We start from the raw sequence: 25,867 nt of genomic DNA on the forward strand, positions 1-25,867 counted from the left end.
GGCTTCACTGGCACATTCTACCAAACATTTGGTGAGAACAGCATTACTCTGATGCTAAAAACCAAACAAACACATGGCAAGTAAAGGAAACTAAAGACCAATATCCCTTATGAACATATATGCCAAAATTCTTAAAACATTTTTACCAAATTGAATCCAACAATATATAAAAAGGATAAATAGATCATGACCTTGTGGAGTTTATTTCAGAATGTAAGATTGGTTTAATGATTAAAAATCAGCCAATGTAACTTACCATATTAATAAACTAAAAAAGAAAAATCATATGATCATTTCAGTAGAACGGAGAGAGCATTTGACAGCGTTCCTGATAAAAAGTCGTAGCAAACTAAGTCATAGCATGGAAGGAACTTCCTCAACCTGAAAAACAGCAACTGCAAACAATTTACAGTCAAGGTCACAGTTAGTGGTGAGGGACTGAAAGCTGCCCCCCAGTTGGGCCCAGGAGAGGACCCCTGCCCCACCACTGCTGCTCGGCCTCGTGCCGGGGGCCCTGGCCCTGCAGTGAGGCAGGGGGAAAAGGCCTCCAGCTTGGAAAGGAGAAGTATAAACAACTTTATTTTCAAATGGCATGACTAAATAGAAAAGCTGGTTGAACCTGTACCAAAAAAAAGCAGTTAGAACTAATAAGTGAATTTAGTCAAGTTTCTGGTTGATACAAAAATCAACAGATACAAAATCAATTGATACAAAAATCAGTTTTATTCATAGACACAGCAATGAGCTATTGGAAGTTGATTCTTTTTTAAATATCATTTACAATGCATAAAAATATGAAATAATGGGGATAAATTCTGACAAAAGATGTTGCAGGCCTATACACTGAAAACTACAAATTATTGATAAAAGAAATTAAAGAAGACCCCAATAAATGGAGAGAGAGTCCCATGTTTTTTAAGGGTCCTGATTCTAAAATCCACGTGGAATACGAAAGACCTAGAGCAACCAAAACCACTTCGTAGAAGAGGAACACAGCTGGAGGACCCATTCTACCTAGTTTCCAGACGCCTTGTAAGTCTACAGTAGTCGAGACAGTGTGGTATCGGTGTCAAAATGGACAAATAGATCAGTGGAACAGAGTAGAAAGTCAACACAGACCCACACATACACGGACAACTGATTTTCACCAAAGATGCGAAGACAATTCGATAGAAGGGGTGGTGCTGGAAGAATTGGACATCCGTGTGCACAAAGGGAACCGCGGTCCATACCTCCCGTCACCTCGGAATATTAACTCAGAGTGGATCACGGCCCTCAATGTAAAACCTAAAACTATAAAACTTGCGGAAGAAAACCTTTGTACCTTAGTGACCTTGAGTTAAGCAAAGATTTCTTAGATGCAATCCCAAACATGCAATTTATAAAAGAACAAATTGTTAAATTGGACGTCATCAAAATTAAACAGGTGTGCTCTTTGAACAACACTTAAGACAATGAAAAGGCAAGCCACAGACCGGGCAAATATTTGCAAATCATTCCTGTAATAAAAGCCTGCAGCTAGAATATATAAATTACTCTTAAAACTCATTAGGAAAACAAACATGCAAATGTTTAAAATAGGCAGAAGCTTTGGACACTTCACTAAAAATGATACATGGATGGCCAATAAGCACATGAAAAGATCTGAACATCATCAGTCCTTAGGAAAATGCGGATGAAAAGCAAAACCATGAAGCACGACATACCTATTAGAAAGCCTACAATTGACAGTTAAAACCATGCTGTCAAGCGTTGGCGGGGACACGAGTGGACTGGAGTTCTCACACACCGCTGGCGGGAATGTGAGGTGGCACACCACTTCGGAAAATCCTTTTGCAGTTTCTAGTAAAGTCAGACGTGCACACTTATCTGTACACATTCATCATATGAGATCCAGTTGTTCCACTCCTAGATATTTATCTAAGAGAAAGGAAAGCTTATGTTCCTAGATGACTTGTACAAGAATGTTGATAGCAGCTTTGAAAGAAATAGCTGAATGCTGGAAAGACCCCCGTGTCCGTGAGCAGGTGAATGAATAAGCTAACAGTGGGTTATCCACACAGTGGAATCCCACTGGGCAGTAAAAAGGAATGGACTAATCCCAAAATAATGACACCGAGGGAAAGAAGACAGTGAAAGAAAGGTTCCTATCAGATGGTTCCATGCTGATAAAATCAGAGAAAATGTGAGCGCATCCACAGCCACAGAAAGCAGCCCGGTGGCTGCCAGGGGAGGGAGTCCACTGGTGGGAGAGAGGGCTCCCACGGTCCTTGAGGACACCTCGTGGGGAGGTGAGTTCACAGGTTTTTACATATGTCAAAAATGAAAATTCTGTATTTTAAATATGTACAGTCTCTCGTATGTCACTTATTCTTTAAAAAGCTGTTAAATCTTCTTGACCAAAAGGGGGATGTGAAAGGAAATGAAATAAGCTTCAGTGGCAGAGAGATTCCAAAAGGAGCCGAGAGGTCACTCTGGTGGGCACTCTTATGCACACTTTAGACAACCCTTTTTAGGTTCTAAAGAATTGGGGGTAGCTGGTGGTGGATACCTGAAACTATCAAACTACAACCCAGAACCCATGAATCTCGAAGACAGTTGTATAAAAATGTAACTTATGAGGGGTGACAATGGGATTGGGAAAGCCATAAGGACCAAACACCACTTTGTCTAGTTTATGGATGGATGTGTAGAAAAGTAGGGGAAGGAAACAAACAGACAAAGGTACCCAGTGTTCTTTTTTACTTCAATTGCTCTTTTTCACTCTAATTATTATTCTTGTTATTTTTGTGTGTGTGCTAATGAAGGTGTCAGGGATTGATTTAGGTGATGAATGTACAACTATGTAATGGTACTGTAAACAATCGAAAGTACAATTTGTTTTGTATGACTGCGTGGTATGTGAATATATCTCAATAAAATGATGATTAAAAAAAAAAAAAAAAAAAAAAAAGCTGTTAAAAAATTCAAATTGCAGGACAGTTGGAACAACCATACTGGTCTCTTCTAAACTTTCAATTTTAAGAAAGACAAAAAAATGGGGGAAATCTTAGATAATAATATTGTGTCAATGTTCAATTTCTTGAGAGTGATGCTGGCTTTACGGTTATGTGAGAGAATGTCCCGTCCCTCGGGACAGTTGGGGCCAGGCTTCGTGATATCTGTTGTTTGCGTTCCAGAAGTGCACAGAAACGCAGGGGGAGACAGACGGCCAAGCAAATGTGGCGGAGCATTTTAAAAATCGTACTTAAGGTCCCGGGCTCAGAGATGCAGCGCGGCATGGCATGTACATGGGGACGAGTGGGAAGTGCAGCTAGGTCCACCCTGTGTGCTGGGCACATTCCGGGAAGGTGGTGGCTGTTTTAATAAGTTCCTCGAGTCCTTATCGATTGTCTTTCTGTTAAGTAGCGAGATTAAGGGCTGGGAGACAGCAGGATTCCTGTAGGCAGGGTTCCAGTTCCTCTAGGGTTTGCTCATGGGCACAGGGCAATTCAGGCAGACTTTCCCACCTTATGGTTGATAACGTTTTATTTACGCACCCTGGGAACCCCATGGGCACGAGGTCACTGAATCTGGAAAGCCATTCTGTGCTGGTGTTTATGCAGTGGTTGCAAATTGGGGGTACGGAGCGTTTTTGCCCGTGGGCACCGGCTGTCAGATCCGAGGAAGACGGTGCCTCCGAGCAAAGGCAGGGAAGAGGGTAGCAGATCCTGTTTGTGCCGCCAGACTTGGGCTGCTGCCTCCTCCCCAGGCTCCGAGTGCCCGCTCTTCTCTGCAGAGAACGCCGTCACGTGTTTTCACTCGGACGTCGACAGCCTCTGCCCTCCTTGTCACTCCCACTTTCCCCTCCCCAGGTATACACAGAAATACCTCAACTGAAAACGTGGGCACAGTGCGCTGTCTGCCCATCCAGGGGCGACCCTGTCACCAGGGTCTGAGTGTGACCCAGTGGCCAGAGGCTCTGCAGTCTGGAGCCAGCTTTCCTGCTGGTGCAGTAGCTCCGGGCGCTGGCAGCGGGCAGGGCAGCGGGCAGGGCAGTGGGCGGGGCCGGGCCGGGCACACCTGCCGCCCTGGGTCCCTGTGAGGTGACCGCCTTGTGACTGGGCTCCCTGTGTCCTTAGGTCGGTTACATGACCTTTCTAGGATCTGGATAAAGTTCTCTCCATCTGTTTTCATCATTGTGAAGGCTTCTAGAGTTTAGTGTTCGAGTTGTTTTATCTTACTTTTGCATTTCTGGAATTTTCTAGTACTCCTCTCAGATTACCCCCTATTGAACTTACCCTCCTGCTTATCCCGTCTTCCAGCTAACTGTATAAATGGATAAAATGGACGCGGTTTCCGCCCTTACCTCGGGTAGCCTTGCCAGTTAGAGAACGTGAAGCAGAATTCAGGTGCGTCCTCCCGGGAAAGCTCCCAGCCCAGAGTCAGGCAGGAACTCGGTACTTGATAAACTGTTAGCTCTCCTTCCTGCCCTCTTATTTTAAAATGAACAACTTAATTGTTTTGGTGGTCCATGCAATTTCTAACTATAGGTTGTAAATAGGAGATTAACAAAATGGTGACAGCAGGAAACACGTGCTTGCAGAGACCCAGGGCTTAGCTGCATGACAGTCGTGCGGAAGCCAGAATCCACCAGGTGCGCTGTTCGATGGATGTAAGGTCATCGTGTGGTGAATACACCTGAGTAGGTAGTGGCTTCTCTTGCGCCATCATCCAGGTGAAATGAGGGTCTGCCGTTCGGAAGGCCTCAGGGTGCCTCTCACTTTTGGGGGGAGAGGCAAGCCCGCCCTCTTCTGTCCCTGGATTGCTGAGAAGGAGGAAGCCAGAGGAGGGGTCTCCCGGTGGGGCCTGCCTCTCCTGCCTGCTCAGGCCTGGAGAGACGGGGAGAGGCAGGCCCAGCGCCCTGGTTTGCCCAGAGGAAGTCAGGGTGCAGGTTGCAGTGGGTGTGTTGTCTGAACATCTGTGTCCCCCTGGGGAAATGGGGTGTCTGCAGAAGAGAGGGCAGTTGTTTCCAGATAGCTGTTGGTTGCTGAGAGTGAAGTGGGAAGGGGGTGGAGGGAGGCCATGGGCTGGCTTGTTGCTGGGATCGGGGTGCTGGCCGAGGGTGGATGGGACAGTGGCGGCTGTGGGACACAGCCCTGAGAGTGGAGGGAAGGCGTGGCCCAGACGCCAGGGCCACTGGCCCCGCTTCCCTGTGTGATGGCTGCAGGGCACCCTCCCCACAGCTCAGCCCGAAGCCGGCCTGGGCTCAGCCTTGATGGCCATGCCTGCAGCGGGAGGTGGCCGAAGGCCTTCTGCTGACTGGAGCACAAAGAGCTGCCTGCCCCAGCCCAGTTCCAGCCCTGGCTCATTTACATGTTTCCTCCCCCAACTTTGTAAGTTTCATGAAAAGAGCAACACAGTTGTGATGTGAGAAACCTGTGCCACGCTGCGAGATGTTGACCCTTTGGCATCGGAAGCAGTCACTCGGTGTGTTGGCATCGGGAGGGACCGGGGCGTCCCTCCTCGGGACCAGCGTGGCGCATCACGTCGCTGGGCCGCAGTCATGCGGCCTCCAGGGTGAACCAGCCTCGGCTGCATTTGGGGACCAAAGAAAGAGAAATAACACATAGGGCTCGTCCTCCCAGCCTAAAAGGCTAGTAAAGCAGGTGGAAAGAATGAATCGCCAACTCGAACACGGTGCCTTCAGCAGGTTTAATCAAAGTGCGTCTGGAAAGGAGGGCAGAGGAGGGGCCGGTTGGAGACGCTGCGCAGGGGTGTGCCGCCTCCAGGAGCGTGAGCAAGGAGCGCCCGCGGGAGGGTGGCTGGTGGCCCACACGGCCCGTGTGCTGAGAGCGCGGCGTGCTGGGAAAGGGGGAAAGAGGGCAATGAGGTGGATTTACCCCTTCAGAAATGTTCACTGGGCACCACTGTTGGTTGTGCCACTGGGTCATTGGCGCCAGATGGCAAAAGGCCTCCATATCAGCACCGGGTCCCGGGAGTTTGGGGCACAGCTGGGACCGTGTTGGGTCTGCCATGGACGCTACTCAGACAGGTCAGTTGCGTCCCAGGGACCTCGGCTGAGCTCCAGGAGCAGGGCGCCTGGTGGAGCAGAAAGGCAAGGCAGTTCTTCCGGCCAGAGCCCGGCAGACGGCAAACATGCAGGCTGACAGTAGATCATCTCGTAAGTACGCAGGGGACAGCAGGACAGAGTGGCTCTTAGTGGGTGGGGGCAGTTAGCCGTAGGCACAAAGGCAGGCAAGCGGGGGAGACCAGAGGCTTCACGGGAAAGAGACCGTGGTCATACTGCATAGCTCGTTTCATCAGTGAGACAGGTTGACACAGATGTCACTGTGAGAACACTGAATACCGAATTAACCAAAAGTGGAAATATAACTGTAAAGTCAGGGGAGAGGGAAAAGAAAGTAGGGGGTACGAGAGAGCTAAATCCTCATTTTCCAGAATCTGACATCAGGAGATATTGCGTAAAATTGCTGAATAAAGGCAGAGCCGTTATTTCAAAATCTAGAGGCAAATTCCAGGAAAATGGCCAAAAGAACTGAAGTCGGCTTCTTTGGGGAGCTGGACTCGGGGGGCCGCAGAGACCACAGAGCGGCTTTTCCATGATGCCGTTGAGAACCCTTTTATGTTCTCTCTCCTCGGGTATTAATTTGAGAGAAGTTGAAATTAATTTTTACGTAAAAGAAAGTGCAGCAGTAGAGAAACCAGGAGGAACAAAGGCAGGGGCATCTCAGCATTCATTCCCAGTCTGAGGTCGCTTGTCCTTAGCCCCCGCATCTACTCCTCGCCCCGGCTCTGCCGGGTGGATGTTTTCACGCCCGTTTGGGAGGAAGAATCTGGGCCAGGGAATGAACAGATGTGCCCGTGTCCTCAGCGCTGGGCGACAGAGCTGGAAGCCTGGGCACCCCCCAGTCCCTGCAAAATGAGCGGATGATTGAGTTTGAAGTCCTTTGTGATAACGTGAAATGATAACGTGGCACGCAATCTGGACAGACCTTCCTTTGGATTCCAGCTCTGTCGCTAATGGATCTTGGGCAAATCACTATATTTATTCCAATTCTTAGTTTCCTTACACAGGAATTATGCAAACTTGCTCTCAGGAATAATATGAATATTTAAAGGTACGATATGTGTAAATTGCCCCCAGAGAGTACCTAATATAGCATAAGCATTCAAAAAATGTTGTTGCTGTTTTTATTAGACTTACTATGAAACTATATATATTGAGCTCTGCGTCCTAGTTAAAGATTATTCCTTCTTATTATAAATACCCATTCATGAAGCCTGACCATATGTTGGGCCACAAAGAAAATCTTAAAGAAATTCCAGAAAGTGTACAGTAGAACCAGGAACAACTAACACTATCAGAAAACAAAAAGGACCCTCCAGCTGGAAATTTATTAAAAAAAAAAAAAAAAATCTATCTTAACTCTGGGGTCAAAGGAAAAATATAAAACAAAACTGTAGAGTTTCCGAATTGGACAATAATGAAACCAATACATATCATACCAACAGGATATGGCCATAGCACTATTTAGAGAAAAAAATCATAGTTTTAAATTCTCTTATCAACATAAAAGAAAGAATAAAAATAAACAAATTAAGCAGCCAACTAAAGTATGAGAAAGTGAAGCAAAATAAACTGTGGGAAAACAAAAGAAAGGAATTTAATAAAAATAAAAGCAGGAATTTTTCTAGCTAATGAGTTAGAACAGAAAAAAACAAGTAGTAGATGAAAAGCTGTTTTTTTTAGAAACAAAATTAACTAGACTGATTAAGGGAGGAAAGTACACGTTTAGAAATGACAAGGGAACAATAACTATTTAAAAAATTTAAATCATTAGATTACTTTTCACATTTCTGTAAAAATATTAAAAACTTGAATATAGAAAACTTGTATTTTTAGGAAAATGTAATTTATCAAACTGATTCCAGAAGAAATAAAAGCCTGAATAAGCCAGATTTCACAAAATAGAGAAAATTGGTTGAGAAGAAATCTTGAAAGAAAAAAGTGTAAAAAGAAAGCCTCCACCTCTCGCATTAAACCCACAAACTGGGGAGTTGGGGAGGGGGCAGCAAGGAGCCCAGCAGGCCCTGACTGTCTCCACCACCTCTTTAAGGGCAGGCAACACCAACTGATTGTTCCAGGGCGTAAAGAAGAAGAAAAACTTCTAAATTCTATTTATGAAGTAAGTATAACATTGATACCACAGCCTGACAAAATGTACATAAAAAAGGAAATTGCAGTACATTAACACTTAAAAATATTAGGAAATCATCCCGCAAAGCATTAGAAAGGTAATACATCATGACAATGAGTTTTCTTTTAGAGATGCAAGGATGGTTCAATATTAGGGAAGCAATTAAGGTAAAGTAATGAATTAGCAGATCAAAGAAGTGCTAGCCTTGGTCTTTTCTTTGGGAAGAAAAATTCTCAATAACAGAGGCATCAACAGCTATTCCTCTAACTTTAAATACATTTCCCTATCAGCCCCAAAGCCAGCATTATGCCTAATGGAGAAACACTAGAATTCCCGTTAAAGGAGGAACGTGACCTGGGGCTTCTGTCACTGTCATAACTAGACAAGAGAAAGAAACCAAAGTCATAAAAGTTAGAAAAGTAGAGGTAAAATGTCCACTCCTTGCAAATGATATGACTCTAAGCTTAGAAACCCTAAGAGAATTGGTCAAATGCTAATCAGAGAATTCAGTAAGGTCAAAGATTTACAATTAGTATGCAGAAATCAAAAGTAACAAATCAAGATAAAATGGGAGTGGGGACACCTTTTACAATAGGATCATAAATCTGTGAATAAGCTACACCTGGACATGCAAAATCTCTGTGATGAAAACTTTAAAACATTCCTGGTAACACCCAAATCAACTTGAACAAATAAAAACTATACCTTGTTCTTTTGCAAAAGGACTCAACATCATAAATGTCATTTTTCCCTATATTAATTTATAAATTTAATACAATCCCAATAAAATTACCAGCAGGCTTTTTCCTGGAGCTAGACAAGCATATTCTAAAGTTCATATGGAGAGTGAATAAGAGTAGCCAGGAAAATTCTGAATAGTCATAACAAGGGGCGCTCATCCTGCCTGACGTCAAAATTAATGTTAAAGCCTCAGTAAACAGAGGGCGGCCCTGGAACATAGTCGGAACAGCCCTAAGTTCAGGAGGGATTCAGGGTATGAAAAGATGACATCTCAGATCGGTGAAGTAGGGAAAGGCTTTAACTTAAGGTTTTGGGGTAACTAGGCATGTGGCACCAAGATTAACCGTAAATAGATTAATTAAACAAAAGAATGACAATGTGATTGGGAAAGCCATATGGACCACACTTCCCTTTGTCTAGTTTATGGATGGATGAGTAGAAAAATGGGGGAAGGAAACAAACAAACAAACAAAGGCACCCAGTGTTCTTTTTTACTTTAATTGCTTTTTTTCACTTGAATTATTATTCTTGTTATTTTTGTGTGTGAGGTAATGAAGGTGTCAGGGATTGATTTTGGGGATGAATGTGCAACTATGTAATGGTACTGTGAACAATTGAATGTACAGTTTGTTTTGTATGACTGCATGGTATGTGAATATATCTCAATAAAATGAATTAAAAAAAAATAAATTAATTAAAAAAAAAAAAAAAAGAATGAAACCAGAAAAGCACTAGAAGAAAACCCAGGTAAATTCTTTTTTTAAACGATTATTTATTTATTTTTAATTTTGGTAAAACATACATAGCATAAAAATCATTTTAACCATTTTAAGTGGACAATGCTTTGGCATCGAATTCATTGACAGTGCCATGTAACTTTTACCACTATCTATTTGCAGACTATTTTCATCATCACAAACCAGAACTCCTACTCATTTAGCAAGAACTCCCCCTTCTCCCCTCCTCCCATCCTGGGTGACCACTCTTCTACTTTCTGCCTATGAATTTGCTTTTTCTGAGTATTTCATGTAAGAGAAATCCTACAATATTTGCCCTGTTGTGTCTGGCTTATTTCACTCACCACGATGTCTTCAAGTCTGCCCATGTTGCAGCATGTCCCAGCACTGCGCTTCTTTTCTCCGTCTTCTGCTGTGCGGAGAGACCACGGTTTGTTTATCCATCGTCTGAGGACAGTCCCTTGGATGGCTTCTGTCTTTGGGCCATTGTGAACAATGCGATGATTGTTGTGTGCAGATGCTGCTCCGGGTTCCTGCTTTTGGTCCTTTGGGGTGTACGCCTAAAAGTGAAATTGCCGGAGCATATGGTTATTCCGTGTTTCACTTTCTGAAGAACCTCCGAAATGTTTCCACAGTGGCTGCACCATCTTAGTGCCCTCTAGCCACATGCACCCTCGCCAACGCTTGTTTTCAGTTTCTTTAATGATAGCTAACCTAGTTGGTGTAATATGGTAGCTCGTTGTAGTTTTACTTTTATTTCGCTAATGGCTAATGATGTTGAGCATCTTTTCATATCCTTATTGGCCGTTTGCACATTTTCTTTAGAGAAATGTCTGTTCAAATTCTTGGCCCATTTTTAAATCAGGTTGTTTGTCTTTTGATTGTTGAGTTGTAGGAGTTCTTTATATATTCTGGATATTAACCCCTTATCAGATATATGGTTTCCAAATAGTCTCCTTCATTCTATAGGTTGTCTTTTCACTTTCTTGATGATGCCCTTTGATGCACAAGTTTTTAATTTAGAGAAAGTACATTTTGTCTGTTTTTTCTTTTGATGCTTGTGCTTTTGATGTAAAATTACAAGGTCCTAAAGATATTTCCCTTTGTTTTCTTGTAAGAGTTCAGTATTATGAGCCCTTATATTTAGGTCATTGATCCATTTTGAATTAGCTTTTATGTATGGTGAGAGGGGGGTCCACACACGAATCACCAGGTGTCCCGGCACCGTTTGTTGAGGAGGCGATTCTTTCCCCTCGAGTGGACTTGACTCCCTTGTTGAAAACCACCCGGCCATGGTTGTGAGGATTTATCTCTGGACTCTCAGTTCTAGCCCATTGGTCTGTATGTCTGTCCTTATGCCAGTACCACACTCTTTTAATTACTGGATCTCTGTAGTAAGTTTTGAAATCAGGAAGTGTAAGCCCTTCAACTTTGTTCTTCTTCAAGATTTTTGTGGCTCTTTGGGGCCCAGGCAAACTCTTTTTTAACCTTAGATTGATGAAAGCCTTTTTAACCATAATTCAAAATGCAGATATCTTTGAAAATTAATAAATTTGACTTTATCCGAATGAAAAAAAATACATGGTGGGAAAAAAAACACTATAGCAAAGTTTTAAAACAAACAAGAAACTGGGGAAAGTATTTGAAACTCCTATCACAGAGAATATATAAAGAGCTCCTAGAAATCAAGAGAAAGACTAAAACTCCAAGAGAAAAAAAAATAATGAAAGGACATGAAACAACAGTTCTTAGAAAAAGAAATACAAATGTTACTTAAATATGAAAAATGCTCAACTTTTCTCACAATATGTGCACCATAAAACCACACTACAATACCATTTTTCACCTTTGGCAAAAATCCAAACTTTTTACAACGTGATCTTCTTTAAAAGTAAAAAATGGTAATTTTATCAAAATTACAAATGCATTCACCCTTGACCTGGCAGTCTCACATCTGGGAATTTACCCCATGGCCTTGCCTGCATTAAGTATGAAATAGCTCAAGTAGGAGTTTATTCATTGAGGGTTGTTTGTAATCACTAGAGGCGGTTTCTTAGGCGGGAGACTGACTGAGGAGGGTCTGCCGTGTCCACTGCCGCTGGGGCGGGAGTGAGGCCGCCGTCTGTGAGCTGCTGTGGCTGGTTCTCCAGGACGCGGGGCAGGCCCGGGGGGTAAACAGAAGGCAGCGACCACTGGACATTCCTCTTTACTTATGCTCCCATAGAGACGCCTTGGAGAAGGTGGACGGGGAGAGGCCTGGGAAGGAGGCGTCTCAATGTACGCCTCGCTAGAGCACTTTGATTTTCCTACCTTTGACTATATTACGCATTTCAGAACATGCACAAAAAGGCCGATCAAAGCATCCAGGCACTTCAGATAAGCCAGTGATTTCCACACTGTTAGCAGTCATTAAACATTCATGGCCTCTTCCCATTCGGAAGTTTACCTTAGCGGCGGGAACATCTGATGTGAGAAGAGCTAAAGGCTGTTTTAAATATTTAAAGTAACAAAAACATTCATTGGAAAATAGAGAAAAAAAATCTATTTTGTGAGGAGTGCCACGGTTCACAAGTAGGAAGGGAGTGCTGCAGATTTGAGGCAGTGTGGGGGGAAGTGTGTCTGTAAGTGCCCAGTGGGTGCGCTGCTGACTTTGTGAAGAGCAGTGAGTTCTCGTGGCTGGTAACTGGAACTCCTCGCTCTGATCTTATTTTCCCAGGCGCTGTTGCTTTCATGGTCTCCTGCTGATGTTAAAACTCTGGACACACAAACACCCTGCATCGTTCTGCATCTGTCTTCAAGTGGCCTCCCTGGTGGCCATCTGATGCTGTGCTAATAGTCTACAGAGGTCCACTCCGGTGCTATTATCTCTTGTTGGAAATGTTCTTACCTTTGTAGCAGCGCCACATACTTTTCTGATAACAAACAAATTCTTTTACCCAGTGGACAGGAAGCACGAGTCTCCGTTTCTGTGACTCTTCTGTGCTCATCAGAACATGAGTCAGGGGCTCGTCTGTGAAATTGCTCACGAGCCGCGTCATCGTGGCTGTACCGAAACCTGGCCTCTCACGCGTGGTGATCTCTTAGTCTTTGTTCAGTTTGTGAGCTCCTGTCACCCCATAAAATACACTTTACATTTGGTGTTAAAGAGAATCCATTGGCACGTGTGCGGCCCAGGAAACCTGCTCACCCTCGTGGAACCAGCCCCGGTGTTAGAGCTGTTTACAAGCCCAGCTGCAGTTGCTGCAGCAACAAAGTATGTGCTTTCATCCTTCTTTTTGTTTGCTTTTCTTCTCATCCAATTTATCCTTTTCCCTGTTTTAAAAGTATAATTCCTTCAAATCTTGAGCACAGAGAAGGATCAGGGCTATAAGGAGATTTAAAAGTTGTGCGTGTGCATGTGTGAGAGAGAGAATTGGAGGCTGGCCTAGAAAAAAAGGTTTCATACCCGTTTTTTCCCCTATCTTCCATCTTTTCACTCCAGCCTCAGTATGTCTTACCCCTACCCTGATGTGGAGGAAAACAAAGCTGTACTAGCCAGAGCCCTCAAAAAGCAGCTGCTTTGGAGGATCCCTGGCTGCCAGTGCCAAGCCTTTGTCTGAACCGAGTCCCTGCTAGTACTTTTCCACCGAGCCCGAGTGCACTTCCGGGCCTGTGTAGCTCGAAGGCCTTGTTTCCTCTCGCTCGTAAGGAGGCAGTTGGCCCAAGTGCACTTGAACTGGGGAGGTGCAGGCTGCCGGGTGGAAAGTGCCTCTCCGACTCGGTGTGAGCGCAGGGCGCTGTGCCCCGGCGGCGGGGAGGGCAGGCTGCAGGGGAGGTGGGACGCTGGACTTCCAGAACGGTCTGAACATTTCGTCAACCACTGCAGAGGCAACACCTGCTGGAAGTTGGAAATGAAGGTGATATGGGGCCCACGTCTGTTAGTGAGTGCAGAGGAACCCCCAGACCCACTACTGGAGGCGCGTGGACGTCCGCTTCAGATGCTCTGACTCAAGTGCCTCAGATTCAGAACCAGGGCCCTGAGGAGTGATGCGCTGTTCCTCTTTGCTGAGACAGGTTTAAGGAGCGTCATGTTATAGTGTGGGCCTTGATTTGACGTCTCCAGCCTCTAATTTAAAAACAAAACCCGGGGCCCCTGTTCTGAAATCGGGCTGCGGCGCAGGTGCGGATTGAATGCTTTCTCCCGGTCCCTCTGGACGAAAACTTTACCATGAGGACATCACCTGGAAGCCTCTTAGTTCATTTGTCAGATCCTCAGCTAAAGCCAGGACTGTCTTCTGGGTGTGACTCGGCAAACTGTGTGCTTGAGTGGCTCCTTCGGGCTCTGTGAGCCCCCAGTTCCCACTGCTTTCTCCCCACTCACTCGCCTTCTCCCTGACTCCCAGTTAACCAACGCCGAGTCCAGGAACTCGCCTCGTCGGGCTGTGGATGGAGGGAGAAGCACCTAAGTAGAGGGGCCCCCTGAGAAGTGGACGGGGAAGGGAGGTGGGCTTGGTCTCCACCTGCAAACCACTCCTGCCTCCGAGAAAAGGGCTCGTAGCAGCTGCTGTCAAGCAGTGGGGGCACTGGATAGCCGGAAATGCATTGCCATATGTCACTTCTCTCTTTTTGATTATCAGTTCTTACAATTCTCTCTTCTCTAACGGCCTCTGTCCTTTGGAGCCAGCATGCTGGTTGCTGATGGAATCTCCCAGCTCATCCTCTGGGATGTTTCCTCCGTGTTGCCCATCAGTTTTCCTGGCTAGCTGTCCACAAAGCCCAGTTACACCTCCTGGGTCACTTACCTCCGTGAACCACGGCATCCACACTTTGTGTATCGCACGGTGATTTTTAGTTGCTTTTGCATGTGTTATCTGTGTAATCTTTGATTCTGCCAGTTAAGCATACGTCATCTACACACTTCTGGGGTCCCGCAGCTTGCAAGGGGGGGCCTGGCCTGGAGAGCTGGGTCTTTGACTCCAGCTCTGCCCTTTTCCTCTCATCCGTTTCCTCAGCACTGTGGGCCTGAACACTCCCAAGACACTATCCTCAGTCTCTGAGAGTCACAGGCCTTGAGGAACCCCAGATCTGGGTGGCCAGTGTGAGACCAGGGCCACTGAAAATTCCCTCAGCCAGCCTGGACCCAGCCTCCTTCCTCCCCGACGTCCACGCCCCACACTGCCTTCTTTCCACTTGGGCCCGTCGTGCCCCCGCTCCAGGCTCCTCACCCCACCTGTGGCTTCCTGCCGCCACCTGAGCGTGCACAACTGCCAGGCCAGAGGCTCAGTTCCAGCTGCACCACAGCCTCAGGTTCATGTCTGCTGACCTGGGTTCCTCTGCTTTCCCGCCTCTCAGCCGCCTCTGCTCCCCATCTTGAAAAAGGGCCCTCCGACCTCTCTAGTGCCCTAGGCCAGGGAGTCAGCTTGTCCCGCTTCTTCCTGCTCGGAGGCACCAGGGCACCTCCTCAGGGCCCCCGTCCTTGCCCCATGGCCTTGGAGCTGGCCCCCAGCTCCAGTCTTGCTGCATCCGGTCCATCCTCTGGGGCGGCTGCCAGGATGGCTCCCCAGCCTGTCCTCTGATGGCTTTGTCCCTCCGCATCTGAATCATCGCCTCCTGCAAAAGTGTGGCCTCCAAAGCCCTGAGTGACCGGACTCCTGTCACCCCCTTCCCCCATTCCCTCGCCCCACATTCTGGCAGGACTTGCTCTTTGCCAAAAGAACGTCCCCAGTTCACCGCGTTCCATCCCGCCCCATCTGTGCCTCCCTCCGCTGGGTGACGCCTGGTCCTCAGCTCAGACGTCTCCTCCAGGATACGCACACCCGCCCCCACCCTCCCCGGGTCCCCTGGCACTCCGTGACTCCGTCCCCTCAGGCTGCGACTGTCTGTTCAGTCCTCTCACCCAGAGTGGGGAGCAGGGCGCAGATTGTGTCTGTGTCTCCAGGACCGAGCCAGGCTTGGCGCGTGGTAGGGCCTCGGCAATGTGTGGGGAGCAGAGGGATAAGCAGACAGGACGGCATTGCCGGGGGCAGCATGAGCTGCAGCCTTAGGAAGCGTTGGGAAGGGGCGCACACCTGCCGGCTTATTTAGCGCTGCAGTTCTTGCCACGAGAGCTCCGCCTTTAGGTCGAGGAACTGAGACTCTAGAAAGTACCTGTTAAAATAGAACCGTGTGATGCAAGACGAGTACCTAGTTCCCAATTACTGCATTAGCACAGATGATTGTTTCCCAGTAGTTCATGAGTCCAAGCAAAAGCCCAAGAAAAGCTTTAGCCAGGACTAGGGTCTGTAGAAACTTGGGGTGGTTTTGAGTGTTGGGTGCTTCCCAGCTTGGATGGCAGGAGCAAAGGCCACTGGGGTTTCCTGGGGTGGAGGCGCAGGGGAGGGGGCCGTAGAGGCTCACGTGACCCCCAGAACGAGCTGGCCCAGCAGCCAGGGCCCTCTCACCAGGCGGGTTCCCAGAAGGTGTTTTGTCAGAGAACATGGCGGAGCTGCTTCCCTTCTGAGCACACGTAAGATCCCAGCCTTTTTCCCGTAGCCAAGGAAAGCGTCTGCGAGCAACAACTTGAGCTGTTTTTTCAAATGAAAATGGGGTTTGAGAGTAGAAAATGATTAAGTCATAAAATATTCATTGTACATTCATTTGTTCGTATGTCACAGGAAGCAAAAGAGGTGTCGCCCAGGGAACTCACTCCTTCTCTGCTTTCTTCCCAGTCGTGCCAAGCTGACCTCGTGAAGGACAATGGCCACAAGTACTTCCTGTCGGTCCTGGCAGACCCTTACATGCCCGTAAGCACCGCACCTCCCTTCTCTTTGTACAGTCTCCAGATGGGTGCTGTTTGCCTTTGCTCGCGTCGTGCACTGTCGTGCTGCCTTTTCCTCAAGGCCTTCGGGAAAGGGTTGCTCAGCGCCACGCGCCTCTCCCCATAAAGGGGGTGAGGGGAGGCCGGGGGCCGGGCGCGGGAGGCCGTGTGGACACTTCTTCTGGCCACTGCCTCATTTCAGACAGTCCTCTCTGCTTCGTGGCTTATTGTCTCCATCAAGTCACGGTGAGCCTCGCTGCAAAGGTCGTTTTGCTCTGTTTAATGCACGTCGGTCCGTCTTCAGTGAGGTCTCCCCAGCATTCTGTCGGCCGCCTGAGGTTACAGGTGCTTGCCCATCTGTAATACGTTAATAATACATTCCCGTGCCCAGCGGAGGTCCTCAAACACAACCAGACATTGTCAGGCTTAAGCAACAGGAAGGACAGGAATGAAGGAAGGCATGGCTTGAAAGTTAACATCAATGTATTTTATTGTTTTGAATTGTTTAAAAATTGCTGTCATAAATAGCGTATATGGTACCTTCCTATAAATGTTTTATAATTGAGTGTAACAGCTTGTTTACATAATCTTAGGTGGCTTTGGTTGTATGAAGGAACTTTTGTATGTAATTTCAGCCTCTATTTGGTTTTCTAAAATACACAATTAAAAAACAGAAAATATGATAAACAATTCTGTTATATAAAAGGTAAATAGTCCTTGTGTTTTAACTTAAGCATTGCATTTGAGCATCAGAGGCAGTTAAAGTCAAATACTTTATATTATCTAATCACATCCCTGTTCTTCAGGTAGGTAAGAACACAAATCAAGTGAGTGAAATAGATGCTGTCCGAGCGATTTGCAGCAAAATGATGGGCTAAGCGGATGCGAATGAGCCCCACTTCAGCTATAAACACATTGAAATTTTAAGGACATAGCCAAATTAGAAGGAAAGAGAAGGAAATCCCCAAGTGCCAAACAGAGAAGAGAGAACTCAGAGGCCCACACTGGTGATGAGCAAACACCAGCGTCCTGGGGTCCCCAGGGGTCTCCATGCCCGAGCAGGTGGGATTGCTGGGCCCAACCCCCCTCCCATCCATTAAAGCCGACCAGAGAATCCACCCCTGCCTCCAAGAAGTTACATTCATTCATGTCCGCGTGGAAAGGACAGGCAGGCCTTCCCTGGGCACCCCAGGCCTCAGCCACTCGGCTTTAGAGTCCGGGTTCTCACTGCCCATGTGTGTAAGGGCCACAAGCCCGGAAATCAGCACAAAACCAGTCTGGCCATTGAAACACAAACCCTGGCACAAGCATACAATGCAGGGCACAAGGGCACACAGCCAGCGAGCCTCCTGAAGGAGGATGAGAAGGGTCCACAAATCGGAGGTTTAGCGCCCCAAGAGCCGAAACTAATGGAGTTGCCTGAAGAGACTCTAAGAGCAATATAAACATGTACTAAAAACAAATTGTTGTTATTCTGTCAAACAACAAATCACTGTGCTGAATGTGCCAGTTTGGATGTATTATGTCCCCCAAAATGCCACATTCTTTGATGCAATCTTGTGAGGGTAGATGTATTAGTGTTGATTAGGTTGGAACCCTTTGATTGTTTCCATGGAGATGTGACTCAGTCAACTGTGGGTGGGACCTTTGATTGGATAATTTCAGTAGAGGTGTTGCCCTGCTCATTCAGGGTGGGTCTTGATTGATTTACTGGAGCACTTTAAAAAGAGCCACGCAGGCCCAGACGCTTGCTGCTGCTTAGAGAGACATTTTGAAGACGGCCATTGAAAGCAGACTTCTACTGAAGCTAGCCCAGAGTTTGCACGAGAGAAGCTGAGAGAGGACAAATGCCCTAAGAGCAATGTGTTGAAGAATGCACAGGAGCTGAGAGAGGAGCTGGAACAAAACCTGGGATCAGCAGATGCCAGCCACGTGCCTTCCCAGCTGACAGAGGTTTCTAGATGCCATCGGCCATTCTATGGTGAAGGTATACTCGTGTTGATGCCTTAATTTGGACATTTTCATGGCCTTCAGACTGTAAATTTGTAACCGAATAAACCCCCTTTATAAATCCAATCCATTTCTGGTATTTTGCATAATGGCAGCAAGAGCAAACCAGAACACTGTCCCTTCAGAAACACTTTTGTGTCTGTTAAAAGAAAACAATATAGTCTGTGCTTTTGACATCTTCAAAACTGATTAAATAGGTTTTTTAAATAAACAGGAAGTTTTTAAAATGGAAGATGTAGTCATTGAATTAAAAGCTCAGCAGATGAATTAAACAGCAGAATATACACAGCCGATAAGAACGAGAATTGGCAAAGAAATCACCTGTAATGATGCAAAAGAGAAGATATGAGAAAGGGGTTAAGAAACAAGAGGAGAGAGAGAAAATTCACTCTATCTAACAGAAATTCCAGAAAGATAGAATAAAGAGAGTAGGAGAAACAATATCTGAGGACATCATGGATTAGAATTTTCCAGATTTGAAGAAAGAAATGAGTTTTCAGGTTGAAAAAACACAGTGAATCTCGAGAAGGTTAAATAAAAACAGGTCCACACAGACACATCATAATGACTGTAGAGAATATCAAAGACAAAGAGATAAATCCTTACAAGTAACCAGAAAGGAAAGAAAGCTTGTTTGCAAAGGGATAGCGAGCGGTCACGCAAACAGGGGCTTCTCCTCGGCCGCAGCAGGTGACGAGGGGCTTTGTGAGGCCTTCGAAGGCTCGAGGACGGCGTGGCCACCATGAGTCCTACGGCCTCCGGCATGTCACTCACACGACAGGTGAAGAGAGGGGCCTCTCCAGACAAGGCTGCAAGTTCCCGCACCCCAGCCCCACCAGAGCTCTCTGTGCAGATGTGATTCAGTCCTGAGGACCTCGGACCCAGAGGGAAGGGGGATGCGGGGGCAGTGTGAGCAAAGAACCCGCTGACACGTTGGCTTGTCTAAATGCGTGTTGACCATAAAAACAAGTGAATAATAGTAAGCGCTAATCTGAGGGGTTGAGGCTCTCTAAGCTTTGCGCTAATCCAAGGGGGGTGCAGAGACTGATTAGACTTTGTTCAGTGTGTATGTTAAAAATGTGAGGTACCATTAAAAGATTAGAAATAGACTATGTGATTTCCAAATCAATAGAGGTGCAGAGGAAGGGAAAGAATACAAATTGATCAACCCAATGGAAAAGCAGAAAGCACTAAAAAAAAAACAAAACTAAGTTAGAAGGCTAAATTCATTCATTTTACTGCCAATAGCTCGACTAGGGGATTCTGGGGCTAAATGGAATTGGACAGGGGGTGGGGTGACGTGCTCGGGGGGCTTCGTGTGGATTAACAGTCGCCCTATAACAGGAAAGCCCTCTCGGGCCTCTGCCCGTCCCGCCGCACCAGTGCTTCAGGACGAGCCTTTCCCTCCTGAGGGTCTAGCCCAGAGCCACCAGCCCCTTCTGAAAAGGCTGTTCTTTTTGTAGACTGAAATCAAACGACAAGAAAGCTGGTTCTCATTACTTTAATTATGCATCATAAAGATTCTGACAGGATAACTTTGTGATGCTTTGAAAATGGTGAGTTCCCACCACGGGGAAAACGCAAAACTGGGATGCTTGTCTTTCCAGGCCGAGCACAGGACCATGACGGCCTTCATCCTCGCCGTGATCGTCAACAGCTACAGCACTGGCCAGGTGGGTGCCGGCACCGCCCTCCCCGCACACGGGGCCCTGCCACCCTCAGAAGGCTTGGACTCATTGCAGGCTGTCTCCACCAGCAGGGCCGCAGCCCCGAGCTGCCGTAGTTGATCAGAAGCAACTGCCGTTCGGTGTGTCCAGTGAAACAGCCTCAGAAAAGCGGGGGACAGTCGGGGTACTCCAGCAGCCTGCCCAGTGGAGACCGGGCCCCTGACTTAGCCGTAAACTTGCCAAGTCATTTTGCACTGGCGGGAGTTAAAATGGGGCCATTGAGCCTGGCCTGCGGCGTGTTGAATCGGCTCCCTGGCCAAGCCGCCCCACGTGCCCCGTGTGTCTCTCCCTCCTTGCAGGAAGCCTGTCTCCAGGGAAACCTGATTGCCATCTGCCTAGAGCAGCTCAATGACCCCCACCCTCTGCTGCGCCAGTGGGTCGCCATCTGCCTGGGCAGGATCTGGCAAAACTTTGACTCGGCGAGGTGGTGTGGCGTGAGGGACAGCGCGCACGAGAAGCTTTACAGCCTGCTCTCCGACCCCGTTCCCGAGGTGAGTCCTTCCACGCAGAGTGGCTCCAGGGTGAGTGAGGTCGGGACGCCAGTGGGTGCTGAGGGCAAATGGTCCCACCCCGGACGCTGTTCACCACAGGGCCCCAGAGAAGCAGTGCCCGATGTCACACTGAGCTCTCCTGCCGCCCGGCATCCCGGGGCTCGGGGCCTTCACGGGAATCACAAGAGGAGAGCAGAAAGCCCTCATGCAGAGAAAAGGCATCCAGACCACTCTCGTTTGGGCTAAGTGTTAGCCGCTGTGTGCAGCGGGCCAGGCCCAGGCAGGAGGGCTCCCATTATGCACCCAGAAACAGGTGCTTACACACACGTCATGCTCACTGCCCACTGGCCCTCCCTGAGCTTTATCTCCACTTTACAGAGAAGGGCCCAGAGCGGTCAGTAACTTCCCAGAGCCCCGTGGTTCATGCGGCCACATCCCTGGCCACCTCCCATCCCTTGGCACCAAGGGGCAGGCGGATGGGAGGGGAGATGGGTCTGCCCCCAGCCCTGCCCCACCCACCCCTTGCCCTCTCCCTCTCGGTGCTTCCAGGGCTGTCTGCTGCGGGGAGAGCTGGGATCTGGCAGGCAGCCTGGCTCCACGTCCACGCTCCCACCAACGGGCCTCAGGCTGCAGACCCCTGGGCGGAGGGGCTCCCCAGCAAACCTGCTTGTTTCCAGTTTGTTCTCACAAGGGCTTAAGGCACCACCCCAAAACACAGAGATGACATTATATTGGCAAAGTAAGGAATTGGGGCAGAGAGGGGAGAAGTGATGGGAAAATCAGGCTGTGAGAAATAAGCAAGCGCAGACACAGTCGGACAGAAAGTCGGACAGAAGGGCAGCAGGAAGGCAGAGCTTCCGAGCCCCCTCCGCTGGGAGCCCACGGTCAGCGCCGCAGACCCGGGCCAGCGTGCGTCTGAGTGGACGTTCCGGCGAGGCCTCAAGGAACAGGAAAAGTGGGGAGCGTCCGGTGAGGGCGGGAGAGCAGGGTCGCCGTGTTCACGGGCAGTGAGAACCCTGACCTAAAGGCCGGAGAAAGCACCCAAGTCCGCTTTGGGCGGGGGAGGGATGGCTTGGATTTGGAGCTTTGCAGCGCCAAGCAGGAGAAGGGTGTTCGCTGCTCCTCGGGCCTGTCTTGCTGAGTCCCTGATGGGAGAGGCCACGTGGGAGCATTTGAGCAGGGATGTTCCGATCCTCTAGAGCACAGACCCTCCTGGCTTTTCCCTGCTGGTGGCCCCTGGTCCTCAGGGTCCTGTCATCTGTGTTGTTTCCTTGCTTCCGAATTGTCTGAATCCCTGAACTTGCCTTCGTGTAAATAACACCTTGTTGCTTTTGTCACATCCTGACGTCGGGATCCCAGGGCTGTCGTTAAGATGTGATCTGCTGGGAGCACAGGCAGGTTTCGTCTGGAGAGTACCTGGGGGCTGAGCTGTGCGGGCCCCTTCCAGGTCAGACACGCGGCGTGCCACCCCATCCCTGTCCCCCGAGCCCCTCCTCGCCTCAAGTTCAGTCGAAACCATTTTGTGAGCCTCTCGGGCTCTCTTCAGCATCAAGAAGGCTGAGTTTGGGATGCAGATGGGTGCAGGGAACCTTATCTGGCAGTAAACCGAGGGTCCAAACTAAAAAAACAATGGCCACCATATTAGATTTGATGAACGTTGATTGTGGAACGTGGCCGTCCTAGTTGTGGCTTCACATCTGGGGCTGCCCCGAGCTGTCCACTTCTGGGTTTCACACCCGAAGGAGAGTTGTGTAAGCCCATGGAAAGGCAGCGTGTGTGCTAAGCCAGCAGTCCCTGGTCGGGTGTCACCTCCCTGGCCGACCAGCCCCAGGAAGAAGCCTTTCCCGCAGAGCCGGCTGCGAGCTCCGCGACACAGCGTGAGTCGGCCGTTTGTCCAGGAGGGAGCTCGTGGAGTGACGGGGCAGCCTGGCCTGTCGGGCTGAGAGGGATGCGTGGTCAGGGTGCTCAGGCCGGACCCCCCGAGAGAAGCCCCCCACACTCTAAGACCTGCCAGTGGCTAAATACTGCTTCCCCTTTTCCATGCCTTTTCTGTTTGGTTTTATGTGTTTAAGGAAGATGTCTGTGTTATGTAAATCTGAGTCTGTACTCTCCAGAATTATTTCTAGTAATACCCGTACTTTTTCTTAGATTGGCAGCCCAGTTCCCTTGACCTTCCCAAGTTTTGATCCATTTATAAAGCTCGGACCTCCCTACACGATTCAAACGTGAACTGAACAATGCTCACAGATGCACAGTTCCAGAAGCACCTAACTACCCAGACCATGGCTGCACAGAGGGGCATGCATTTCCAGGGGTGTCACTCCTCTGGAGTGGAACAGGAGGTCAGGGGTCGGGGGTGTCGCTCCCCTGGCATGGAGCAGGAGGTCAGGGGTCAGGGGGTGTCACTCCCCTGGCATGGAGCAGGAGGTCAGGGGTCGGGGGTGTCGCTCCCCTGGAATGGAGCAGGAGGTCAGGGGTCGGGGGTGTCGCTCCCCTGGCATGGAACAGGGGGTCGGGGCCCGGGGTCCGGGCCCCACAGCAGACACTGGCCTCACCCCCAGCTCTCTGCGCTCGGGCAGGTGTCCGGCAGCCGGGCTCCACGGTCTCCACATCTGGACCATGGCGACAGTCGCCGGGCCCCTCTCACGGGGTGACACAGTGAGGGTTCATGGCCAGGCCTGGCCCTGGGAAAGTTCTTTCAGGAAGGTGCCCGGCTTTCCCTCCCCCCCAGGGCCATCCACCTTCTCCAGAGGAAACCTTGAGTGGTCAGCGTGTGCCTGGGCCAAGGCCCCCAGTGTATGTGCTGTGTGTTGATAAAGTTAGTTTGTGCAAGCTCTCCCACTCATCTTTAAGAAGTAAAACCCTCTTGAGCCCTGCCCCCTCCAACTGTCACCCATTTCTCTGCTCCCCTTTATTCCAGAATCCTCACAGAGGTGCTGTGCTCACTGTCCCCAGTTCCTCTCAAACCCACTCTTGACTGGCTTCCCCCTCCACCAAACTTATCACAGGCCTGAGACTTCCCGTTGCACATGCCGCTGAGTGCTGTCCACCTGCCCGTCCCTCACCCGCCCAGCGCGGAGGAGTCCCTCCTGCAGGGAGCACTCCCGCTGGGCCGGCCGCCCTCCTTCAGCGTCCACGTGGCTCCTGCCCTGACCTCCATTCTCCTCGAGAGTCAGCTTAGGAGGGTCTAAAATTGTCAAGAAGAAAAGGCATCTCTGGCCTTTTATTGGGGTTCTTATCTACCCCCCCCATCCCTCACAAATGTAGCCTCCACAAGGAGCTCTGAGCAGGACCCTCCACAGGGACCCCCAAGGAGCTGGGAGGGAGGGCCAAGCCCACCAGCCCCTCATGGCTCGGCAGGGACAGGTGTGTGTCCAGGCAGTGCCTGTCCCTGACAGCGTCGCCCACAGCTGTGCAGACTGAGCCCCGGACGTGAGGGAAACTCCCCGAGCTGAGAAACCCACCGGGCCCTCAGGGGAGGGGAGGGTTATTTGGGCAGGCATGGCGAGACTAATCATGATCCTCGGTACAGGTGAAAATTAGAACGGTACACGGTGGGGTCATTGCTTGCCCCGGAGAAGGCGTGTCCTGTGTTACCCCTGAGGAAGGAGCTCTCGGGCCCACCTCAGGCACTTCAAGCCCGGAGAAATCACCAGTAGTGTCAGCCTGAAAATTGGAGAAGATAATAAGCTCTCCGAGTCGGAGTGCACAGTGCCCGTTTGCTGTTTCCTCTGGACCACGACACTGGTGTGGCCTTTCCTCGGCTTCTGGGACCCTGTGCTCCTGTCGCACATTCTCTGCCTCTTTCCTGTCCTCAGCCGTGAGCTGTGTGTGTGCCCTGGCGCTCGGCAGGTACCCGTCAACACGGCCTTCTCCGTCCCAGCCCCAGAGGGCTCAGCGTCCCCAGGTCACCTCCGCACATGACCCCACACGCCCCGAGCCCGCGCGCTAACAGCCGTCCCAGCCCCCCCGACCTCCGGCCCGAGCAGGCTCTTCTCCGTCACCATGGCCGCCACCCTCCTGCTTTCCTGTCTTAGTCATTGTCACTGCCCATCTCCCACTTCCCTCCTCTCTGCCACTGCTCCGTGGCCCTGTCACACCCACCAGCCGTGCTGCCTGCTGGCTCCCAAGCCACTCACTTGGCACCGTTTGATCCTGGCTCTCTCTAGGCAGTAAACTTCGGGGGTTCTCTAGCCTAGCAGTCCCCGTGCCCCACAGCCCCAGCCCTGGCCTGACCCTGCCCGCCAAGTCCGAGAACGAGCTCCACACAGCAGGGCTTTGCAGGCAGGTTCTCCTTTGCTTCTGGGTGTTCACTGGGATACCCGAATTGAAATGGAATTAATTTTTCTAAGTCATCAGAGAAACCCGAAAGCAGTACCAATAATCAATACGATTGGCTTTGTGTGAGGGGAAGCTGATGGCAGCCACATCTGTGGATCTGGAACAGCCTTCTCTGAAGAAGTGAGCTTTAGTTTGTGTCGAGACTCCTGGGAGAGTGAGGGCTGCACGGAAGCTTGGGGGAGGGGGGCAAGAACCACGGGCCCCTTCCCAGTCCCAAACACCGATTCTGTGTCAGCTACAAGCCCCCATTTCAAACTATTCATGCTCACGAACTGTCCCCCGGGGTGAAGCATAACTGTCAGTTACTGGAATTCTGTTCTGCGGTGTGCCGGGGTTTTGCCCACAGTTTCATTCCGTCTTCCAACCAGTGCTGTGCAGCACGTCTTGTTTTGCCGAGTTTATAGATGAGGAAACAGGCTCAGTGAGGCTCATAATTCCCCAGGGTCGCTCTGTGCTAGGGTCCACCAGCCCCCACGGCTGCCCCTGCGTTGTGCTGCCCTGCCCCCTGGGCCCCCACTCATGGCCTCTGTCGGAGAGCGTCTGCTCCCTTTCCCGCCTCCAGCCCCCGCAGGCAGCCCCTCACCCAGCCCTTCTCTCCTGGACTCCCCTTAGGCTCATCCATGAGTTATGAGGTGCCTGACTGATTAACTCCATAAAAGACGTAATTCCCACCTCTACAACCTGGTTTGGTCCCTTCGAGCTGGGGCTGGCAGTTTCCTCTTTAGCGCCTCACCCCACTTCTGCTCCATCTACAGGAGGGCAGGTCGGGGTCGGGCCCTGCTCAGCCGTCGTCGCTGGGGCGCCGAGGGGACCTGGGCGGGGTGGGTGAGGGCCGTGGCGCAGC

At 49.5% G+C, this 25,867-nt stretch overlaps 1 protein-coding gene across 5 annotated transcripts in view; it reads left to right on the forward strand.

The window, feature by feature from the left end:
• Positions 1-25,867, forward strand: part of RPTOR (regulatory associated protein of MTOR complex 1) — a 462,365-nt gene that overhangs the window by 357,015 nt on the left and 79,483 nt on the right. For all 5 annotated transcript variants that reach the window (XR_005212782.1, XR_005212784.1, XR_005212783.1 and 2 more), the window contains 3 exons: positions 16,366-16,440; positions 20,072-20,137; positions 20,491-20,682. Coding sequence is in view for 1 of the 5 variants with exons in the window: in XM_037810022.1 (XP_037665950.1) it covers positions 16,366-16,440; positions 20,072-20,137; positions 20,491-20,682 (333 nt within the window). In the remaining 4 variants the exon portion in view is untranslated. The remainder of the gene's footprint in view (positions 1-16,365; positions 16,441-20,071; positions 20,138-20,490; positions 20,683-25,867) is intronic.

This window comes from Choloepus didactylus, chromosome 18 (assembly GCF_015220235.1).
Source record: "Choloepus didactylus isolate mChoDid1 chromosome 18, mChoDid1.pri, whole genome shotgun sequence".
In the NCBI taxonomy this organism is placed as follows: domain Eukaryota; kingdom Metazoa; phylum Chordata; class Mammalia; order Pilosa; family Megalonychidae; genus Choloepus; species Choloepus didactylus.